This window comes from Zea mays, chromosome 1 (genome assembly GCF_902167145.1).
Source record: "Zea mays cultivar B73 chromosome 1, Zm-B73-REFERENCE-NAM-5.0, whole genome shotgun sequence".
NCBI classification, from domain to species: domain Eukaryota; kingdom Viridiplantae; phylum Streptophyta; class Magnoliopsida; order Poales; family Poaceae; genus Zea; species Zea mays.
Genome location: NC_050096.1, coordinates 19,731,780 through 19,753,111, shown reverse-complemented (window position 1 = coordinate 19,753,111; position 21,332 = coordinate 19,731,780). Strand labels below are relative to the sequence as shown.

At 47.0% G+C, this 21,332-nt stretch overlaps 2 protein-coding genes across 2 annotated transcripts; both read right to left on the bottom strand.

Annotated features, from left to right (window-relative positions):
• Nucleotides 1-10,034: 10,034 nt before the first annotated feature.
• LOC103631841 (glutathione S-transferase T2-like) lies at nucleotides 10,035-15,243 on the bottom strand. Its single transcript, XM_008653643.3, has 2 exons — nucleotides 10,844-15,243; nucleotides 10,035-10,762 (listed from the first exon to the last, which is right to left on the bottom strand). Exons 1-2 carry the CDS (start codon nucleotides 11,621-11,623, stop codon nucleotides 10,472-10,474), a joined length of 1,071 nt encoding a protein of 356 aa, XP_008651865.1. The 5' UTR covers nucleotides 11,624-15,243; the 3' UTR covers nucleotides 10,035-10,471.
• A 989-nt stretch (nucleotides 15,244-16,232) lies between these two features.
• LOC103631839 (leucine-rich repeat extensin-like protein 3) lies at nucleotides 16,233-18,666 on the bottom strand. Its single transcript, XM_008653636.4, has one exon. The coding sequence runs from the start codon at nucleotides 17,428-17,430 to the stop codon at nucleotides 16,693-16,695; it is 738 nt and encodes a 245-aa protein (XP_008651858.1). The 5' UTR covers nucleotides 17,431-18,666; the 3' UTR covers nucleotides 16,233-16,692.
• Between the last annotated feature and the right edge of the window lie 2,666 nt (nucleotides 18,667-21,332).

The following is a 21,332-nucleotide window of genomic DNA, read 5'->3' as shown; positions in this document are numbered from 1 at the left end:
CGAGTTGGAGTCCTCTGGTGCACCGGACATGTCCGGTGGCACACCGGACAGTCCGGTGTGCCAGACCAGAGGTGCCTTCGGTTGCCCCTTTGCATTTTTGTTGAACCCAACACTTGGTCTTTTTATTGGCTAAGTGTGAACCTTTGACACCTGTATAACTTATACACTAGAGCAAACTAGTTAATCCAAGGATTTGTGTTGGGCAATTCAACCACCAAAATTATTTAGGAACTAGGTGTAAGCCTAATTCCCTTTCAATCTCCCCCTTTTTGGTGATTGATGCCAACACAAACCAAAGCAAATATAGAAGTGCAAAATTGAATTAGTTTGCATAATGTAAGTGTAAAGGTTGCTTGGAATTGAGCCAATATAACTACTTTACAAGATATGCATGGATTGTTTCTTTCTTATTTAACATTTTGGACCACGCTTGCACCACATGTTTTGTTTTTGCAAATTCTTTTGTAAATCCTTTTCAAAGTTCTTTTGCAAATGGTCAAAGGTAAATGAATAGGATTTTTCAAAGCATTTTCAAGATTTGAAATTTTCTCCCCCTGTTTCAAATGCTTTTCCTTTGACTAAACAAAACTCCCCCTAAAGGAGATCCTCCTCTTAGTGTTCAAGAGGGTTTTGATATATCATTTTTGAAATACTAATTTCTCCCTCTTTTGAACACAATAGGATACAAATTGATAAATACTCTTGGAAAACACTAAGTTTTTGAAATTGGTGGTGGTGCGGTCCTTTTGCTTTGGGCTCATACTCTCTCCCCCTTTGGCATGAATCGCCAAAAACGGAATTATTAGAGCCCTCGAAGTAATGTCTTCCTCTTTGGTCATAAACAAATGAGTTAAGATTATACCAAAGATGAAGTCCTTTTGTTCTCTCCCTCAGAGATGGAGAGTGGCTTGGAGCGACGGCGAAGGATGGGTTGCGGAGTGGAAGCCTTTGTTTTCGCCGAAAACTCCAATTCCCTTTCAATATACCTATGACTTGATTTGAAATAGACTTGGAAACACATTAGTCATAGCATATAAAAGAGATATGATCAAAAGTATATAAATGAGCTATGTGTGCAATCTAACAAAAGAAGTTGCGGGAATCAAGAATATTGAGCTCATGCCTAAGTTTGGTAAAAGTTTGTTCATCAAGTGGCTTGGTAAAGATATCGGCTAATTGATCTTTAGTTTTAATGTAAGCAATCTCGATATCTCCCTTTTGTTGGTGATCCCTAAGAAAATGATACCGAATGGCTATGTACTTAGTGCGGCTATGCTCGACGGGATTGTCGGCCATTTTGATTGCACTCTCATTATCACATAGCAAAGGAACTTTGGTTAATTTGTAACCGTAGTCCCACAGGGTTTGCCTCATCCAAAGTAATTGCGCGCAACAATGACCTGCGGCAATGTACTCGGCTTCGGCGGTTGAAAGAGCGACCGAATTTTGCTTCTTTGAAGCCCAAGACACCAAGGATCTCCCCAAGAACTGGCAAGTCCCTGATGTGCTCTTCCTGTTAATCTTACACCCCGCCCAATCGGCATCCGAATAACCAATCAAATCAAATGTGGATCCCCGAGGGTACCAAAGCCCAAACTTAGGAGTATAAGCCAAATATCTCAAGATTCGTTTTACGGCCGTAAGGTGGGATTCCTTAGGGTCGGATTGGAATCTTGCACACATGCAAACGGAAAGCATAATGTCCGGTCGAGAAGCACATAAATAGAGTAAGGAACCTATCATCGACCGGTATACCTTTTGATCCACGGACTTACCTCCCGTGTCGAGGTCGAGATGTCCATTGGTTCCCATGGGTGTCTTGATGGGCTTGGCATCCTTCATCCCAAACTTGCTTAGAATATCTTGAGTATACTTCGTTTGGCTAAGGAAGGTGCCCTCTTGGAGTTGCTTCACTTGAAATCCTAAGAAATACTTCAACTCCCCCATCATAGACATCTCGAATTTCTGTGTCATGATCCTACTAAATTCCTCACAAGTAGATTCGTTAGTAGACCCAAATATGATATCATCAACATAAATTTGGCATACAAACAAATCATTGTCAAGAGTTTTAGTGAATAGAGTAGGATCGGCCTTGCCGACTTTGAAGCCATTAGCGATAAGGAAATCTCTAAGGCATTCATACCATGCTCTTGGGGCTTGCTTGAGCCCATAAAGCGCCTTAGAGAGCTTATAGACATGGTTAGGGTACTTACTATCTTCAAAGCCGGGAGGTTGCTCAACATAGACCTCTTCCTTGATTGGTCCATTGAGGAAAGCACTTTTCACGTCCATTTGATAAAGCTTAAAGCCATGGTAAGTAGCATAGGCTAATAATATTCGAATTGACTCAAGCCTAGCTACGGGTGCATAGGTTTCACCGAAATCCAAACCTTCGACTTGGGAGTATCCTTTGGCCACAAGTCGAGCTTTGTTCCTTGTCACCACACCATGCTCATCTTGCTTGTTGCGGAAGACCCATTTGGTTCCTACAACATTTTGGTTAGGACGTGGAACTAAGTGCCATACCTCGTTCCTTGTGAAATTGTTGAGCTCCTCTTGCATTGCCACCACCCAATCCGAATCTTGTAGTGCTTCCTCTACCCTGTGTGGCTCAATAGAGGAAACAAACGAGTAATGCTCACAAAATTGTGCAACACGAGATCTAGTAGTTACCCCCTTATGAATGTCGCCGAGGATAGTGTCGACGGGGTGATCTCGTTGTATTGCTTGGTGGACTCTTGGGTGTGGCGGTCTTGGTTCTTCATCCTCCTTGTCTTCATCATTTGCATCTCCCCCTTGATCGTTGCCGTCATTTTGAGGTGGCTCATCCTTTTGATCCTCTCCTTCATCAACTTGAGCCTCGTCCTCATCTTGGGTTGGTGGAGATGCTTGCGTGGAGGAGGATGGTTGATCTTGTGCCTGTGGAGGCTCTTCGGATTCCTTAGGACACACATCCCCAATGGACATGTTCCTGAGCGCTATGCATGGAGCCTGTTCTTCATCTATCTCATTAAGATCAACTTGCTCTACTTGAGAGCCGTTAGTCTCATCAAACACAACGTCACAAGATACTTCAACAAGTCCTGAGGACTTGTTAAAGACTCTATATGCCCTTGTGTTTGAGTCATATCCTAGTAAAAAGCCTTCCACAGTTTTAGGAGCAAATTTAGATTTTCTACCTCTTTTAACAAGAATAAAGCATTTGCTACCAAAAACTCTAAAATATGAAATGTTGGGCTTTTTACCGGTTAGGAGTTCATAGGATGTCTTCTTGAGGATTCGGTGAAGATATAACTGGTTGATGGCGTAGCAAGCGGTGTTGACTGCCTCAGCCCAAAACCGATCCGAAGTCTTGTACTCATCAAGCATGGTCCTTGCCATGTCCAATAGAGTTCGATTCTTCCTCTCCACTACACCATTTTCTTGAGGGGTGTAGGGAGAAGAGAACTCATGCTTGATGCCCTCCTCCTCAAGAAAGCCTTCAATTTGAGAGTTCTTGAACTCCGTCCCGTTGTCGCTTCTTATTTTCTTGATCCTTAAGCCAAACTCATTTTGAGCCCGTCTCAAGAATCCCTTTAAGGTCTCTTGGGTTTGAGATTTTTCCTGTAAAAAGAATACCCAAGTGAAGCGAGAATAATCATCCACAATAACTAGACAGTACTTACTCCCGCCGATGCTTATGTAAGCAATCGGGCCGAATAGATCCATGTGTAGGAGCTCCAGTGGCCTGTCGGTCGTCATGATGTTCTTGTGTGGATGATGAGCTCCAACTTGCTTCCCTGCCTGGCACGCGCTACAAATCCTGTCTTTCTCAAAATGAACATTTGTTAATCCTAAAATGTGTTCTCCCTTTAGAAGCTTATGAAGATTCTTCATTCCAACATGGGCTAGTCGGCGGTGCCAGAGCCAACCCATGTTAGTCTTAGCAATTAAGCAAGTGTCGAGTTCAGCTCTATCAAAATCTACTAAGTATAGCTGACCCTCTAACACTCCCTTAAATGCTATTGAATCATCACTTCTTCTAAAGACAGTGACACCTACATCAGTGAATAGACAGTTGTAGCCCATTTGACATAATTGTGAAACGGAAAGCAAATTGTAATCTAAAGAATCTACAAGAAAAACATTGGAAATAGAATGGTCAGGAGATATAGCTATTTTACCAAGACCTTTGACCAAACCTTGATTTCCATCCCCGAATGTGATCGCTCGTTGGGGATCTTGGTTTTTCTCATATGAGGAGAACATCTTTTTCTCCCCTGTCATATGGTTTGTGCACCCGCTGTCGAGTATCCAACTTGAGCCCCCGGATGCATAAACCTACAAAACAATTTTAGTTCTTGACTTTAGGTACCCAAACGGTTTTGGGTCCTTTGGCATTAGACACAAGAACTTTGGGTACCCAAACACAAGTCTTTGACCCCTTGTGTTTGCCCCCAACAAACTTGGCAACTACCTTGCCGGATTTGTTAGTAAGCACATAAGAAGCATCAAAAGTTTTAAAAGAAATGGCATGATCATTTGATGCATTAGGAGTTTTCTTTCTAGGCAACTTGGCACGGGTTGGTTGCCTAGAGCTAGATGTCTCACCCTTATACATAAAAGCATGATTAGGGCCAGAGTGAGACTTCCTAGAATGAATTTTCCTAATTTTGCTCTCAGGATAGCCGGCAGGGTACAAAATGTAACCCTCGTTATCCTGAGGCATGGGAGCCTTGCCCTTAACAAAATTTGACAATCTTTTAGGAGGGGCACTAATTTTGACATTGTCTCCCCTTTGGAAGCCAATGCCATCCTTAATGCCAGGGCGTCTCCCATTATAAAGCATGCTACGAGCAAATTTAAATTTCTCATTTTCTAAGTTGTGCTCGGCAATTTTAGCATCTAGTTTAGCTATATGATCATTTTGTTGCTTAATTAGAATCATGTGATCATGAATAGCATCAACATCAATATCTCTACATCTAGTACAAATAGTGACATGCTCAATGGTAGATGTAGAGGGTTTGCAAGAATTAAGTTCAACAATCTTAGCATGAAGAATATCATTTTTATCTCTAAGATCGGAAACTGTAACTTTGCAAGCATCATAATCTTTAGCCTTGGCAATCAAATTATCATTTTCTACTCTAAGGCTAGCAAGAGAGGTGTTTAATTCTTCAATCCTAGCAAGCAAATCATCATTATTATCTCTAGGATTGAGAATTGAAATATTACAAACATGTGAATCAACCTTAGCATTTAAACTAGCATTTTCATTTCTAAGGTTGTCAATCATCTCACGGCAAATGCTTAGCTCACTAGATAATTTTTCACATTTTTCTACTTCTAGAGCATAAGCCTTTTTAACCTTAACATGTTTCTTGTTTTCTTTAATTAGACAATCCTCTTGGGAGTCCAAAAGGTCATCCTTTTCATGAATAGCACTAATCAATTCATTTAATTTTTCTTTTTGCTCCATGTTAAGATTGGCAAAGAGAACACGCAAATTATCCTCCTCATCACTATTATTATCATCACTAGAAGACTCATATTTAGTGGAGGAGTTAGATTTAACCTTCTTCCGTTTGCCGTCCTTTGCCATGAGGCACTTGTGGCCGACGTTGGGGAAGAGAAGTCCCTTGGTGACGGCGATGTTGGCGGCGTCCTCGTCGTCGGAGGAGTCGCTTGAGCTTTCGTCGGAATCCCACTCCCGACAAATATGGGCATCGCCGCCCTTCTTCTTGTAGTACTTCTTTTTCTCCTTTCTTCTCCCCTTCTTGTCGTCGCCTCGGTCACTGTCACTTGATATAGGACATTTAGCAATAAAATGACCGGGCTTACCACATTTGTAGCAAACCTTCTTGGAGCGGGACTTGTAGTCTTTCCCTCTCCTTTGCTTGAGGATTTGGCGGAAGCTCTTGATGACGAGCGCCATTTCCTCATTGTCGAGCTTGGAGGCGTCTATAGGTTGTCGACTTGGTGTAGCCTCCTCCTTCTTTTCCTCCGTCGCCTTGAATGCGACGGGTTGAGCTTCGGATGTGGATGGATCATCAAGCTCGTTGATCTTCCTTGAGCCTTCGATCATGCACTCAAAACTTACAAAATTCCCGATAACTTCCTCGGGGGTCATTTTAGTATATCTAGGATTACCACGAATTAATTGAACTTGAGTGGGGTTAAGGAAAATGAGAGATCTTAGAATAACCTTAACCATTTCGTGGTCGTCCCACTTTGTGCTCCCGAGGTTGCGCACTTGATTCACCAAAGTCTTGAGCCGGTTGTACATGTGTTGTGGCTCTTCCCCTTTGCGAAGTCGGAACCGACCGAGCTCCCCCTCGATCGTTTCCCGCTTGGTGATTTTGGTGAGCTCATCTCCTTCGTGCGCGATTTTGAGCACATCCCAAACTTCCTTGGCGCTCTTCAAACCTTGAACTTTGTTATACTCCTCTCTACTTAAAGAGGCGAGGAGTATTGTTGTTGCTTGAGAGTTGAAGTGCTCGATTTGGGCCACCTCATCCTCATCATAGTCTTTATCCCCTACGGATGGTACCTGTGCACCAAACTCAACAACATCCCATATACTTTTGTGGAGTGAGGTTAGATGAAATCGCATTAAATCACTCCACCTAGCATAATCTTCACCATCAAAAGTTGGTGGTTTGCCTAATGGGACGGAAAGTAAAGGTGCATTTTTAGAAATGCGAGGGTAATGTAGGGGGATCTTACTAAACTTCTTACGCTCTTGGCGTTTAGAAGTTACGGAGGGTGCATCGGAGTCGGAGGTCGATGTTGATGAAGTGTCGGTCTCGTAGTAGACCACTTTCCTCATCCTTTTGTGCTTATCCCCTCTCCGATGCGGCTTGTGGGAGGAAGATCTCTCCTTCTTCTCTTTGTGGTGCGAAGAAGATTTCTTCTCCTTCCCTTTGTTGGAGGAGCTCTTCTTCTTCTCCTTCCTCTTGGTGCGGGACTCTTCCGATGAAGTGCTCCCGTGGCTTGTAGTGGGCTTTTCGCCGGTCTCCATCTCCTTCTTGGCGTGATCTCCAGACATCACTTCGAGCGGTTAGGCTCTAATGAAGCACCGGGCTCTGATACCAATTGAAAGTCGCCTAGAGGGGGGGTGAATAGGGCGAAACTGAAATTCTCAAAAATAATCACAACTACAAGCCGGGTTAGCGTTAGAAATATAAACGAGTCCGCGAGAGAGGGAGTAAAACAAATCGCAAGCAAATGAAGAGTGTGACACGCGGATTTGTTTTACCGAGGTTCGGTTCTTGCAAACCTACTCCCCGTTGAGGAGGCCACAAAGGCCGGGTCTCTTTCAACCCTTCCCTCTCTCAATCGATCCCTCGGACCGAGTGAGCTTCTCTTCTCAAATCACTTGGGAATCAAACTTCCCGCAAGGGCCACCACACAATTGGTGCCTCTTGCCTCAATTACAAGTGAGTGTTTGATCACAAGAAAGAATCAAGAAAGAAGGAAGCAATCCAAGCGCAAGAGCTCGAAAGAACACAAGCAAATCACTCTCTCTAGTCACTACGGCGTTGTGTGGAATTTGGAGAGGATTTGATCTCTTTGGTGTGTCTAGAATTGAATACTAGAGCTCTTGTAGTAGTTGGGAAGTAGAGAACTTGGATGTAATGAATGGTGGGGTGGTTGGGGTATTTATAGCCCCAACCACCAAACTTGACCGTTGGCTGGGCTGTTTGTTCGATGGCGCACCGGACAGTCCGGTGCCCCCGCCACGTCACCAGTGCCGTTGGAAATCGACCGTTGGAGTTCTGACTTCTGGGCCCGCCTTGATGTCCGGTGGCGCACCGGACACGTACTGTAGAGTGTCCGGTGCGCCAGCATGGGCGTGCCTGCCCTCTGCGCGCGCTGGCGCGCAATAAATGCGCTGCAGGTAGCCGTTGGCGCCTGAAGTAGCCGTTGCTCCGCAGATGCACCGGACAGTCCGGTGCACACCGGACAGTCCGGTGAATTATAGCGGAGCGGCTGGAACGAAAACCCGAGGCTGGTGAGTTCCTGGGGCCACCCTTCCTTGGAGCACCGGACATGTCCGGTGCACACCGGACAGTCCAGTGAATTATAGCGGAGTGGCCTCTGGAAATTCCCGAAGGTGGCGAGTTCGAGTTGGAGTCCTCTGGTGTACCGGACATGTCCGGTGGCACACCGGACAGTCCGGTGTGCCAGACCAGAGGTGCCTTCGGTTGCCCCTTTGCATTTTTGTTGAACCCAACACTTGGTCTTTTTATTGGCTAAGTGTGAACCTTTGACACCTGTATAACTTATACACTAGAGCAAACTAGTTAATCCAAGGATTTATGTTGGGCAATTCAACCACCAAAATTATTTAGGAACTAGGTGTAAGCCTAATTCCCTTTCAATATTCAATCAACCTCTACCATATTGTTCGCCCATTCTTCTGAGTGAATCAAGTTATCCATAGTTCGGTATGTCTTAGAGTCATACGGAAGATGAGTTTGGTTCGAGTGATTCGGGTGATAGTGAGGACGAAACTCTTTTGCTTGTCAACCTACTAACTCTCAACATTCGGCCCAACGCCATCACCGCCGATGGTCGGGTTTACCCCGCCGTGTCATTCACAGAGATCATTTCGCGGGAGAAAACCTCATCCAACATCACTACTTCGCCGCTAACCCAGTGTATCCACCCCATGTGTTTCGTAGAAGGTACGCACTTCATATATTTGTCATAGGTTATGATTTGTTCAACTTTTGATAATTATCCAATGCAATTTTTTTAGGTTCCGCATGAGTAGGCCTTTGTTTTTCCGCATTCTGCAAGGTCTTCAACAGCACGATATTTACTTTACACAAAGAGTTGACGCAACTGGTATGCCCGGACTAGGACCCTTACAAAAAGTTTGTGCGGCAATGCAGATACTTGCTTACGGGTTACCTTCTGATGCGGTAGACGAGTATATTCAAATTGGGGAATCAACCGCTAGGGAATGCCTTCATCATTTTTGTCGCGCAATCATTGCATGTTTTAGTCATTGGTATTTACGCACTCCAACTCAAGATGACATTACACGCATCATGCATAATAGTGAGTCTCGGGGTTTTCCTGGCATGTTGGGTTCCATTGATTGCATGCACTAGGAGTGGAGGAACTGTCCAACGGCTTGGCGAGGGCAATTTTGTGGGCGAAATGGTAGAGCATCGATGATACTTGAAGCAGTTGCATCGTATGATCTATGGATTTGGCATGCTTTTTTTGGCATGCCTGGGACAAACAATGACGTTAACGTGCTCCACCGATCCCCAGTATTTGACCCTATGACTTCTGGTCGAATGCCACCTGTCAATTACACAGTAAATGGTCATGCGTACAACTTCGGTTATTACCTTGCTGATGGTATTTACCCCAATTGGCCTACTTTTGTCAAAGCAATCCGACACCCATACGAGGAAAAGAAAGTCTATTTCACTCAGATGCAGGAAAGTTGCCGAAAGGATATTGAGCGTGCATTTGGAGTTCTTCAAGCCCGGTGGGCGGTGCTCTGTGGACCAGCTTATGGTTGGGATCGTAATCGTTTGACAGAGATAATGACGGCTTGCATCATCATGCACAACATGATCGTCGAAGATGAAGGGCCTTTTGCTGCAAACATTGATTTCGGAGACAACTCTTCAAGGATTGAATCATCTCAAATTATAGGGGAAGGCCGGGCCGAATGGGTTATTAACCACTTTGATCTACGTCGCCAAGAAAGATCGTGCTCACTTCAAAATGATCTTGTCGAGCATTTATGGGCTCGCCGTGGAAGTATGTAACAATTATGTGTCGTAGCTGCTTAGTTCGCACTTATATTCAGTACTTGTAATGTCATGTCCTCTTACTAAGTATTCCAATAAATTAGCAAAGTTTTTTCCAAATTGTCCAGACAGCCGGCTACATATGTGTTCACATACTTAGGTGTATGTGTACCACCTACACCTCAACATCAGAATTCATGTTTTCTTGTACAATATATAACATACCATTCAATAGGCACAAATATTGTTCAAACATTTATCACATCCGAGTTCATTATTGTCTAATACAACAGGAAACAACTTAACATAGACTGGTTCGACCAAACAAATAGTGTTCTAAAAAAAGTTTCTTAAAGGAACTAAGATAAATTGTCTCAACAAGTCTCAACAGCACTCTCGCGCAAATGTAACAGAACCGTTCAGGATGCCTCAAAAGTAAATATAAACCGCTGTAATTTTTTTTCTGTTCCTTCATGATTATCCAAACTTCAGGATCAACATCTTCTTCGTTTGTCGACAGAAGCATCTGCAAACGTTTGTTTGCCAATTCGAGTTCTTCAAGTTTGAGTTCCCTTTGTCGAATGCTTAACTTTTGTGCTTCCAATTCCAATCTCTTCTTCTGTATCTCCCTGTCTTCTTCACTGCTCTTTTCTTTTTTTCCCTTTTTCTATGGACCTCTGTATTTGTTTTTCAGTAATTTCTTGTAGTCAGCTTAAGTATTCAGGAGACGAAGATGATGCACCTTTCTTTCTTTCAACTTTACTGTAATCACGCCCACGGGGCCTTTTTCCTGTCAACCCAGCCGACCCACTGTCAGTCTCTGGTGCTTCCACTGATGGACACCCCGAAGATGGTATTGATCTTGCATGTAATCCTCTAAACGAATGTCCTTGACATATGCTCTCCCATTTCGGTTCCCCCTTCAATTTATGCCAGCAGTGCATATAATGGAATGGTTTGTTCTCCTCATGAGCGAACAAAGTAGCTGCCTTCGACGTCTGCAAAATTGGAATTTCAAATATAATAAGTCCGAGGACAGACAGTTGTAGTACATAAAATCATCGTTTCAATTGTCGTACCTTATCCTCGTCACTTATACCACTTTGTTTCTCTCTTAGGACTCTAGCGTAGTATCCAGAGAATTTACTGACATCAGCCCTGATCTTGTCCCATCTGCTGCTAAGTGCTCTGTTAAGTCTACAAGGAAATTCCCCCCTTTGTTCATTGTACCTTTTTTCAATTCTGGCCCAAAGACCTTCCCTCCTTTGTCCAGTATGGACAATAGGGTCACTACTTATTTGCAACCATGTAGAACAAAGGAGTATGTCTTCTGGTGCTGTAAAGTTTTGTTCCTTGGATTTCTTTTGCTTTTGAACAGGAGGTGCATTTTTCCCTGGACTATTGATGTCCTGAACACTGTGTTCAGCATCTGACTCCAAGTTTACAGGCAATTGATGTATAGTGTTCGAACCCTGCAACGGTGTACTTGTATGTGATGCAGGATAAGAATCTGTGTATGGACTCACTCCAACTGAACCAAGAGGGTTCCTCACAAAATTCATGTAGTGATTCCAATAGAGTGCAGATTGCGGAGCAGGAATCATGGTAGATTGGGAACTAGTATTCCCTGGCTGAATTGGAGCCCACATTGTAGTTGGACCTTGACCAGGACTAGGAAAATTAATGTTTCCCATGATGTTGCAATCGACAGGATTCTGGTGCATGTAGCCCGTTGGCCATAAAGGGGGTGGGGGGGGGAAATTGCTGGGCATTTGAGGGATTTGACATCGCCTGCGACGATGTCGCATTGTTGGCAGGGTCCATGCTAGGATATGTGGAGATGGCACACATTTAGTCATATGTTATAAAGTGAAGCCAATCGACAAAACGAGGTACATAAACATCAGACAAAGCATATGAACAACGATAATAATAATATAATCATGTCTTGAACTTATTCACGACGAACAGCAGCATTAGAACATTTTAGAGTCACCAGAGTTCACATACTAGAAGGATCTTAACATCATACTAACTTAAGTTCACGAGGTAGCATTGAGACTTAGACATACATCACAGGATTAGTTCGACAACATGACAAGTAGGACACCCCGAGTACTTGGATGTTCAAAAGGCTATCCTGCTTCTACTGGTGGAATACATGGAGCTAATAAATATTCCAGTAGCTATTACGAGTTGACCTATCTGAGTCGCTGAAGTACCACTCATCACTCACATCCGGGCAGTAGAACTCCTCTTCGTCGACAGATGGTTCAGTAACTGTTGGAGGGGTCGAAGGAGATGTCGGTTCAACACTTATGTCATCCCCCTCGTACTTAGCAATTTCAGGAAAAGCTTGGACTTTAGCCTCTAAGGCATCTTGGTGAAGCAAATCAAGTTTTTCTTTCATGGCAAAGAGGGTTCTAGCTAATATCTCTTCGTCATGCATGTGGTCTAATGCATGATCTACTAATCCACGAAGGGATTTTGTGGCATCCTCAGCACAGTCGACAAGTACTTTAACCAAAGACTTCATGGTATCTTCTTTCGAGGATGCCATTCGGAACTGTGCTGCAAAGAATAATATATGAACAAACACGTGCATTTCCTTATATACCATAAAGGCTATACGAATTAAATACTTCCCAAAACCATTAACAAATTTGTTGGCTGCGACATGTAATGATTTGAAATGTAGCAGTCATATAGCAGGAAGGAACATAACAAATGTACTGAAGTATAACACTGAAAATGTTATGACTGGTAAGGGCAACGTGTGACAATGAAAATTAAATAAAATTGAGTAGTAGTGTATAGAGATGTTTATCATTGCTGGCTATTGACATATAGAAACTTGTTGTATCGTTAGTTCATGGATAGAATATACAAGCAATGCACTCCATGTAAAGCAGAAACAAAACTTTAATGTCAGGGTTGTAGAAAACATTGAAGGATACAAAAAACAAGCAATGCACTCCATGTAAGCAGAAACATAACTTTAATGTGAGGGTTGTACAAAACATTGAAGGATACAAAAAAACAAGCAATGTACTCCATGTAAGCAGAAACATAATTTACATAATAAAGAACTGTGTGCTCATACCATAAGTTGCTGAACAAAACAAAATGTTCATGGACAGATATTGTGAAAAAGGTGAGGGTTGTACACATTACTACAACAAAACATAAAGTAGTTGTTGTAACAATATACAAACCAACTATATGAAGGTCCACAATATTTATGTATCCTCTAGTCGTATACAAGGGTGACAAAAAATTTAGGATGAAGTAGAGGAATACAATAAGGGACGACATACACCTAACAATTATAATGAACAAGATTCATACTAACTAAGGAAGTAATGGACCCTCTGATATGTTCATGACAGTTTTAAGAAGTTTAATAAACAATGACCATTACCCTTGGTTGGCTAAGGTAACACATTTCGCCTGACCCTACGATGAATCTTTCTGGTACTTTAGTAAAATGAGCTGTTGTTCTGGACAGTGGGGATCCAAAATTTATTCGCACAAGACTTGACAGTTTTAGGCACTATCGAAGTGAAGCCGTAGTGTACGGATTACAAATTAATGCAATCTGCAGACCATTAGGCCGTAATACTTTGCACTACCATTCGTTCCAGTTAATATGGAGGTTATTCAGCGGGTGAGTACCATAGAAATGTGTAACCCTAAAAGGCACACCAGATCCGTGGAGTTCTTTGAACCGGGGATAAATCGGGTGTTGTCGGATGAAATCAATTATGGTTGAAAGGATTAGTTGATTGGTGTAGTAATTAGTTCATCAAAGATGTGCGCAAGAAGAACAGAAACATTAGGAGTCGAAGGGCGTACCTGAAGATCCGAAGATTTGGGCGGAAATAAGAGGAATCGAAGCGAAGATTTCCGGATCCGAGGAACGCGTCGATGCTCGGAGCGGCAAACGAAGCAAGCGCTCGCGAGGAACCTCGATGGAGTCGGATTTCCGGCTGCTTCGTCTTCGGTCGCGACCGGAGCTGGTTGCTCACCACCTCCACTTCGTCTTCCACAGACCCGACGGGGACCGGCGCGGACGCAACCTTCCCGCGGAGGAATCGCCGCCGCCTCGCCGGAAATCGCCGAATCGCAGACGCCTCGAACGGGAGAGAAGAGGAGCACGAAGGTTCCGGTCGGTGGCGCGGGCGGAGTCTTCCGCGTGAAGCAGGCGAGGGGGGTGCACAGTGACGCCCTGCATCTGGCGTGAGACTAACTGCAATGGTGCACTCTATACCCTCCCTCCCCTATTACTATTCATGCGCTAGGGGCAACAGTTGCCCTCTACCACCTGCAACGGCCAGCTCTACCGAGCCCCCTAGCGCGCGGTCCCCTTCTCTCTCCCCCTCAATCCAGGGGTTCACTGTTCATCCCCTACGACACCGTGCTGTGGGTCCACGAGTAATTGTTAGTAGATAAAAAATTGATAGTAGATATAGAAAATGATATTTTATAGTTGTAGTTGGGTATAGGGGGAGTATTTAGGGGGAACCGCTGCGGGAGATGAAAAAATAGAGGGTGAAATGTTGATGATGTGACGCAAAAAAGTGATATAGGGGGAAAATTTTAGGGGGAACCGATGCGGATAGCCTGAGAGAGAGGAGGGTCGCGGCGGAGGGGGCGGGTAGCAGCGAGCGCTGCGGCTAGGGGTGGTAATGGATCACGATCCAAATGCTTCTTCACAAAAAGTTAAGGCCCTCAAATAATATTAGTTCAAAAATGAATAAGAATAAGGCCCGATCCTAATCCGATTCGACCCTTAAAATTTGCAGTGTAAAGTTTATAGCCCATTACCACCCCTAGCTGCGGCCTCAAAGGGTGAACAGTGTCCCCTATTTCGTGTACAGTGATAGGGGAGGGAAGGGGAAGGGGGACTGGGGGAGCGCTGCAGTCAGTCTTAAACAGACAGTACTGACAACGCTGCAGGTTGAAACCGCGGCTGCCCCATGCTGGTCAATCCTTGCACTGACACATATAGTCAAGGCCATGCTCTCACCCAACGCGATGCGCAGAAACCCAATCTGGATGGCGTTGGCAAACCACCAGAGCGGCTGGGCAAAAAACATGTTGAAAGTGACAACAAGCAGTAGCCACCATAGAAATACAACTAACGCATTCAGATGACACCAGCAAACCAATATTTTGACCGGAAAAGCGCAGCATACGGGAGAGACCGCAAGAGAAACGGCCACTGACGCATGTTCTCAGCGCATCGGTTTCCAAATTCGACCTCGCAGTAACTATTAACCCTATCACATATATCAATATGTCATCGATCTTTGACAGAAATGGACATCCTCTGCTCCCGCTTTTCATTCAATCAACTTGGTTCGCAGTGAAATTCTGCAGGTGTGGAAAGACATCCCAGAGAGTGATTTTAAGCCTGTAACTAAATATGCTCGCCCCACATTCAACGATCGGCCAAAGAAGCGCCTTTGTTCCAACGTCGGCAGCTAAGGGTACGTTTGGTTGGGGGACAGCACGTCCTCTGACGTCTCTCTCATCCCTCTAATTTTGAGGGATAACTGGAGATAACAGTGTGATATTCCTGTCTCAACCCTTAACTTTGAACCAAACAAACTCGGAACCAAACAAATTTATTTGAAGGATCGTTACATACCGTCCCATCCTGTCATAGCATCCTAAAGGAACCAGGGAGGATAAATAAAAATAAAAACAGTAGGAGACGGAGAATTTCTTGCTCTTGCCAGCCATCCAGTAACCAGTAGATACAATACAAATGAGCTAAACATGGGAAAATATCTTATGCAATCACTTATATTGGTGCAAGCGTACAATCAAGCGGTTTGTTAAATCTAATCTAAATCTAATGATGACTGTTATTTTATATTTAACCCCTTCCACCTAAAATATAGTACCTATTTTACTTTTAACCTCTTCCATATAAAACCGTTGGATCTAGATTGGATGCTCTAGATAGTTTGATTGCACGCTTGCACCAAAATGAGTGATTGCGCAGGATATGTCCTCGCTAAACATCTGCTTACTGAGCGAACGACCAGTAGTTTCAGGAACCAACCATGCATTTTGGTGGCCTAGACTTTTGGCCCCCAAAGAAGCTGTGGAGCGTTCAATGTCCACAGCACAAAAACTGCTACTACAATCCTCATGCTACTGCAGTACAGCTCCTGATGATTAACAAGAGAAGGGGGGAGCGCAACGGCGATGTGTCACCAAACATGCTTTGTAGTTCATGTGACCATAATTAGATGAGCCACCATGCACCACAAAACAAACGAGGTCCATGTCATACCAGAAACCAAAGCTGAATTGCAATTGTCTACCGAGCAGAACCTATCATGATTCATGAACAAGGATCCAAATAGCAAGCACGGAACAAATACCAGGATACCAGATCGGACTAGTCCCACCCCAGTCCTTTTGACCTCACAAAGCCAGAAGCAAAGAACAATGTAGTCCAGATGAGTTTACTGCAAGTGTAGACACAACAAGCAAGACTAGATAAACTGCTACTGTTATGCTACTATCCTAAAGAAATCTCGGATATGATCTTGCATACTAAGCGTTGTTACAAAAAAAATTAGGCAAACATGAGCAATCCATATTGGTTGCCAACCAAGCGCCGCATGTCCCATATACACCAACAAAATATCAAGGCAGGTGGAGCACGCTAGGAGGAAAAAAAAGAAAGAATTTTTATAGCTAAAGATTTTGATTTTGAAGAGAGAGAGAGAGAGAGAGAGAGAGAGAGAGAGAGAGAGAGAGAGAGAGAGAGAGAGAGAGAGAGATGGAGCTAACAGAATGTGAAGGTCTCGCTGCTTCCGCCTTTGGTCGCCGGATCTCTCTCTCCTACACCAGCCGTATCTACACATCGGCGCTGGCGGCGGCGCAGCAGTGGTGGTGGGTTCCCGCGTCACGGGTCGCGGACGCGTGGACTGGTGGCCGGCATGGGCACGCCGGGCGACGGCGGCGTCCGCGGCGAGGGCAGGCAGCCGAAGCCGAGCGGCGACGTGGGCACGTGGATCGGCGACGGCATCCCGCGGAGGCGGCGCATGTAGGCGGAGATGGGCGACTCCGCGGTCATGCAGACGGCCGGGAGCGGCGGGAGCGGGGAGAGCGCCGGCGGGGCCGGCTGGAGGATGGGCGGCGGGCGCGGCGGGGCCAGAGGCGGCGGGCGGATGCGGTGGAGGCGGGAGGGTATCGCCGTCGGCGGCGGAGGCGGGGGCGCCATGGTGTGAGGCAGCGGAGGAGGACGCGCCATGAGGGGAGGCGGGGGTGGCGCCATGACGGGGGCGGGGGCGGGGGCGGCCGCGGGCTGGGGCGGCAGGAGGTGGGACGGCGAGCCGGTGAGCTTCTGGACGACGTCGCGGAAGTCCGACTTGTCGATGTTGTACACCGGGGGCTGGGGAGGCGGGTGGTCGGCAGGGACGGAGGAGGCCTGCGGCGGCGGAAGTGGTGCGGGTGGGCGGGGAGCCGGCGGCGGCGGGGAAGGCGCTCTCATGGTGGAAGGGGGAGCGGGAGAGGGAGCGGAAGAGGCGGAGGACGACTGCTTGGAGATCTTGTAGGAGGCCTTGTTGAGGGACTTGAGCGAGGAGGCGGAGGAGGGAGGAGGCGGCGGCGGCTGTGGGAGGTTGGACTTGTCCATGACCATGGCGGAAGAGGGGAGTGTGTGGGGGAAGTGGTGGGAGATTAGGATGTGGGGAGTGAGGGGGAGTAGACTTGGATAGGCGGGTTGGCAGGCTCTTCTTCTCTTCTGGTCTTCTGGGGCAAACCGAAGCGAAACAGGCGCAGTGGGCAGTGCGGTGGTAGCAGTGTCCGGCGGCGGGCTAGGCTAGCCGACTGGTGGCCTTGCCGTGTGCCTCCACCTCCCTGTGGCCTGTGCCTGTGCAGCCTGCCTCTGGATGCTCGCCGCTTCAGCCGCTCTCCTTCCCGCTCGGCCGCTTGCACATTCCGGCGGAGAATTTCGCCTGTGGACTGCCAGTTTCGCGAGCTTTCTACGTGTCTTTTTATTTAGATTTACCGAACAACTTAAAAAACAGAGATTTTCGTGACATAACACCCCTTTTACCCGGATTTCGTACCATCAATCGGCCAGAGGAGGATGATTATGTGAGTAGCACCAAAATTCGTGGGGATGGCTCGGGGCAATTTTCTTTTCGGCGGAAGCGGAAGCAGCCAGATTGGCCGTGGCCCTGACCCCGGCGGCCCCTGCACTGCATGGCTGGATGCAATCACTTCTGCAACAAGAAACCGTACGGCACGTCGGCACCACACCACAAAAAAAAAATCCACAGGCCTCTAGCATCTAGGGGATGATGATGGACCACTAAAACACACACACTTCCGCTAGAAAGCAGTCGAAGCCTCCAAAGAGAAGGAGCAGCGAACCAAGTAGTAATCTAGTACTCCTACTCTACTCTAGTCTACTCCTCCTCGGGTTAGACAAAACCCAATCTGCTGAGCCTACCAGCTGCAATGGCACGGCGATGGAAAGATGTGCTGCTCCGTCCGGAAGGGGACGCGAGGCGCCGTAAAGACAAGTCCCGACTACCCGAGAGATTACGAGGGCCATTAGCGTGCGGGAGCCATGTGTGCAGCCGTAATCGCGCTGTTTTGTTCATACTCCGAAGATTACGATACGACAGCACGCACGGGAAGCTGCTTTGACCGAAAGGGTGTCTTTGACCGGGCGTGGGGGCGGCAGATAGGGGCCAGCTAGCTGGAGTGTTCGTACTTCGTACTGCCGCAGTAACACTAGCACGCAAAGGCGGGAGACAGAGAGAGGCCGTCTCGCCGTTTTCTTATTCCCCTCAGTGCATGGCAGAAAAAAAAAACGAAAAGGACTTGGGATCCAGAGCATGAGGGTCCCTTTGTAAACAAAGAAGAAAAAGTAGAGAAATTTAGGGGATTAGAATTATATAGGAAATTTTACTATACAACCCTTTGTACCACAGGATTGAGTTACTATAAATTTTATAAAATCCTTATGAAATTGCCCATTGTATTGATATTTTAGAGAATTTCTAACAAGAGTTCTAACCTCATGGAAACTTTTACTTCTCTATTCTAATTCCCGTGTTCTTCGTGTGTTGTATCCAAACACTCTATTTTATAAGTTTTTTCTTTGGATTGCAGGATTGTTAAAACACAGGGAGTCCTAGTATCCTACTTTTTCATCAACCATAGGTTTACCTCTTATCTTTAGAGTTTGTCGTTGTCTCTGTTTTTAAAAATGGACCTACAATTTGTCTCTATTCCGTTAACACCATTTAACATTGTTAAGTCCTAGTAAAAAAAGACAAATGTATTATACACCATCTCCCCTACTTTTTAAATAACAATCGCACATGTTCCTCTAATTTTAAACTAAATACTGTTAGTACTAGACGTACTGTTCAAACATTTTTTTGAACATGATTTATTTTTTTATAAAATTTTGTTATATTATGAAAATCAAAATCTGAATAGTTTGTGAGAGTATTTTTAGACATTCTTTCACATGGTTTTGGTTTGCGACAATAATTCAACTATATTGATAATATTTTTTTGAAAAAACTACAATGCTTTACTTATTAGAAATAAAAATCAAATATGGACAAGAATTTAACTATACTAGTGTCGGCGTTTCGAGACCGGGGGTTCCTGGGCCGACGAGTGAATGTCGCCGCGTGCCCCAGCCCAGATGGGTCGGCGCGAGGCCGAGCGCGAAGGGGGGAAGTGAGGTGGCCGGAGACAGGCGTGAGAGAGGTGGAAATCCCGCGGCCTTCGTGTTCGTCCCGCGCCCAGGTCGGGTGCGCTTGCAGTAGGGGGTTACAAGCGTCCACGCGGGAGAGGGAGCGAGCGGCCTCACGCGAGCGCCTGTCCCGTCCTCGTCCCCGCGCGGCCAACCCTCTGTAAGAGGGCCCTGGTCCTTCCTTTTATAGGCGTAAGGAGAGGATCCAGGTGTACAATGGGGGGTGTAGCAGAGTGCTACGTGTCTAGCGGAGGAGAGCTAGCGCCCTAAGTACACGTCGTCGTGGCAGCTGGAGAGGTTTTGGCACCCGGTTCGTGTGATGTCGTGGCCGTCGGAGGAGCGCTGGAGCCTGATGGAAGGACAGCTGTCGGGGCTGTCGAGTCCTTGCTGACGTCCTCTTGCTTCCGTAAGGGGGCGGAGAGCTGCCGTCGTCAGGGAGCGTGCGGGGCGCCATCATTGCCTATCTGGCAGAGCGAGCCAGATGGACGCCGGTCTTGTTCCCCGTAGCCTGAGTCAGCTCGGGGTAGGGTAATGATGGCGCTTCCTGTCAACGTGGTCAGTCTGCGCCCTAGGTTGGGCGATGTGGAGGCTCCTCTGAGATCGAGGTCGAGTCTGTCTTCCGTGGTCGTGGTCGAGTCCGAGCCCCTGGGTCGGGCGAGGCGGAGACCGTCGGCTGAGGCCACGGCTGAGTCCGAGCCCTGGGGTCGAGCGAAGCGGAGTTCGTCGTCTTCTGGGGCTGAGCCCAAGTCCGAGCCCTGGGTCGGGCGGTGCGGAGTTCGCCGCCTTCCGGGGCTTAGCCCGAGTCCGAGCCCTGGGTCGGGCGGAGCGGAGTTCGCCGTCTTCAGGGGCTTAGCCCGAGTCCGAGCCCTGGGTCGGGCGGAGCGGAGTTCGCCGTCTTCTGGGGCTTAGCCCAAGTCCGAGCCCTGGGTCGGGCGGAGCGGAGCTTCCTATGGTGCCTGAGGTCGGGCCTGACTGCCTGTCAGCCTCACTCTGTCAAGTGGCACGACAGTCGGTGCGGCGCAGGCGGCGCTGTCCTTCTGTCAGGTCAGTCAGTGGAGCGGCGAAGTGACTGCGGTCACTTCGGCTCTGTCGACTGAAGGGCGCGCGTCAGGATAAAGGTGTCAGGCCTCCTTTGCATTAAATGCTCCTGCGATTTGGTCGGTCGGCGCGGCGATTTGGTCAGGGTTGCTTCTTGGCGAAGACAGGGCCTCGGGCAAGCCGGAAGTATGTTCGTCGCTGGAGGGGGGCCTCGGGCAAGACGGAGATCCTCCGGGGTCGGCTGCCCTTGCCCGAGGCTAGGCTCGGGCGAGGCGTGATCGAGTCCCTCGAATGGACCAATCCCTGACTTAATCGCACCCATCAGGCCTTTGCAGCTTTGTGCTGATGGGGGTTACCAGCTGAGAATTAGGAGCCTTGAGGGTACCCCTAATTATGGTCCCCGACAGTAGCCCCCGAGCCTCGAAGGGAGTGTTAACACTCGCTTGGAGGCTTTTGTCGCACTTTTTTGCAAGGGGACCAGCCTTTCTCGGTTGCGTTTTGTTCCGGTGGGTGCGCGCGAGCGCACCCGCCGGGTGTAGCCCCCGAGGCCTCGGAGGAGTGGTTTGACTCCTCCGAGGTCTTAATGCCTCGCGCAATGCTTTGGCTGGTCTGGTCGTTCCCTCATGCGAGCTGGCCGTAGCCCGGGTGCACGGTCGGGTCCCAAGTTCTCGGGCTGGTATGTTGACGCTGTCAACGGTTTGGCCGGAGCCGGGTTTGCGAGAGCAGCCCCCGAGCCTCTACACAGGGTGAGAGGGCGATCAGGGACAGACTCGACTTTTTTA

Excerpts from the sequence above, each read along its gene's own strand:
- LOC103631841 (XM_008653643.3), bottom strand. The coding sequence starts at position 11,623 with ATGACTAAATGTGTGCCATCTCCACATATCCTAGCATGGACCCTGCCA. Across the intron at positions 10,763-10,843 it reads GTATAAGTGACGAGGATAAG|ACGTCGAAGGCAGCTACTTT; the intron begins GTACGACAATTG and ends CCAATTTTGCAG.
- LOC103631839 (XM_008653636.4), bottom strand. The coding sequence starts at position 17,430 with ATGGTCATGGACAAGTCCAACCTCCCACAGCCGCCGCCGCCTCCTCCC.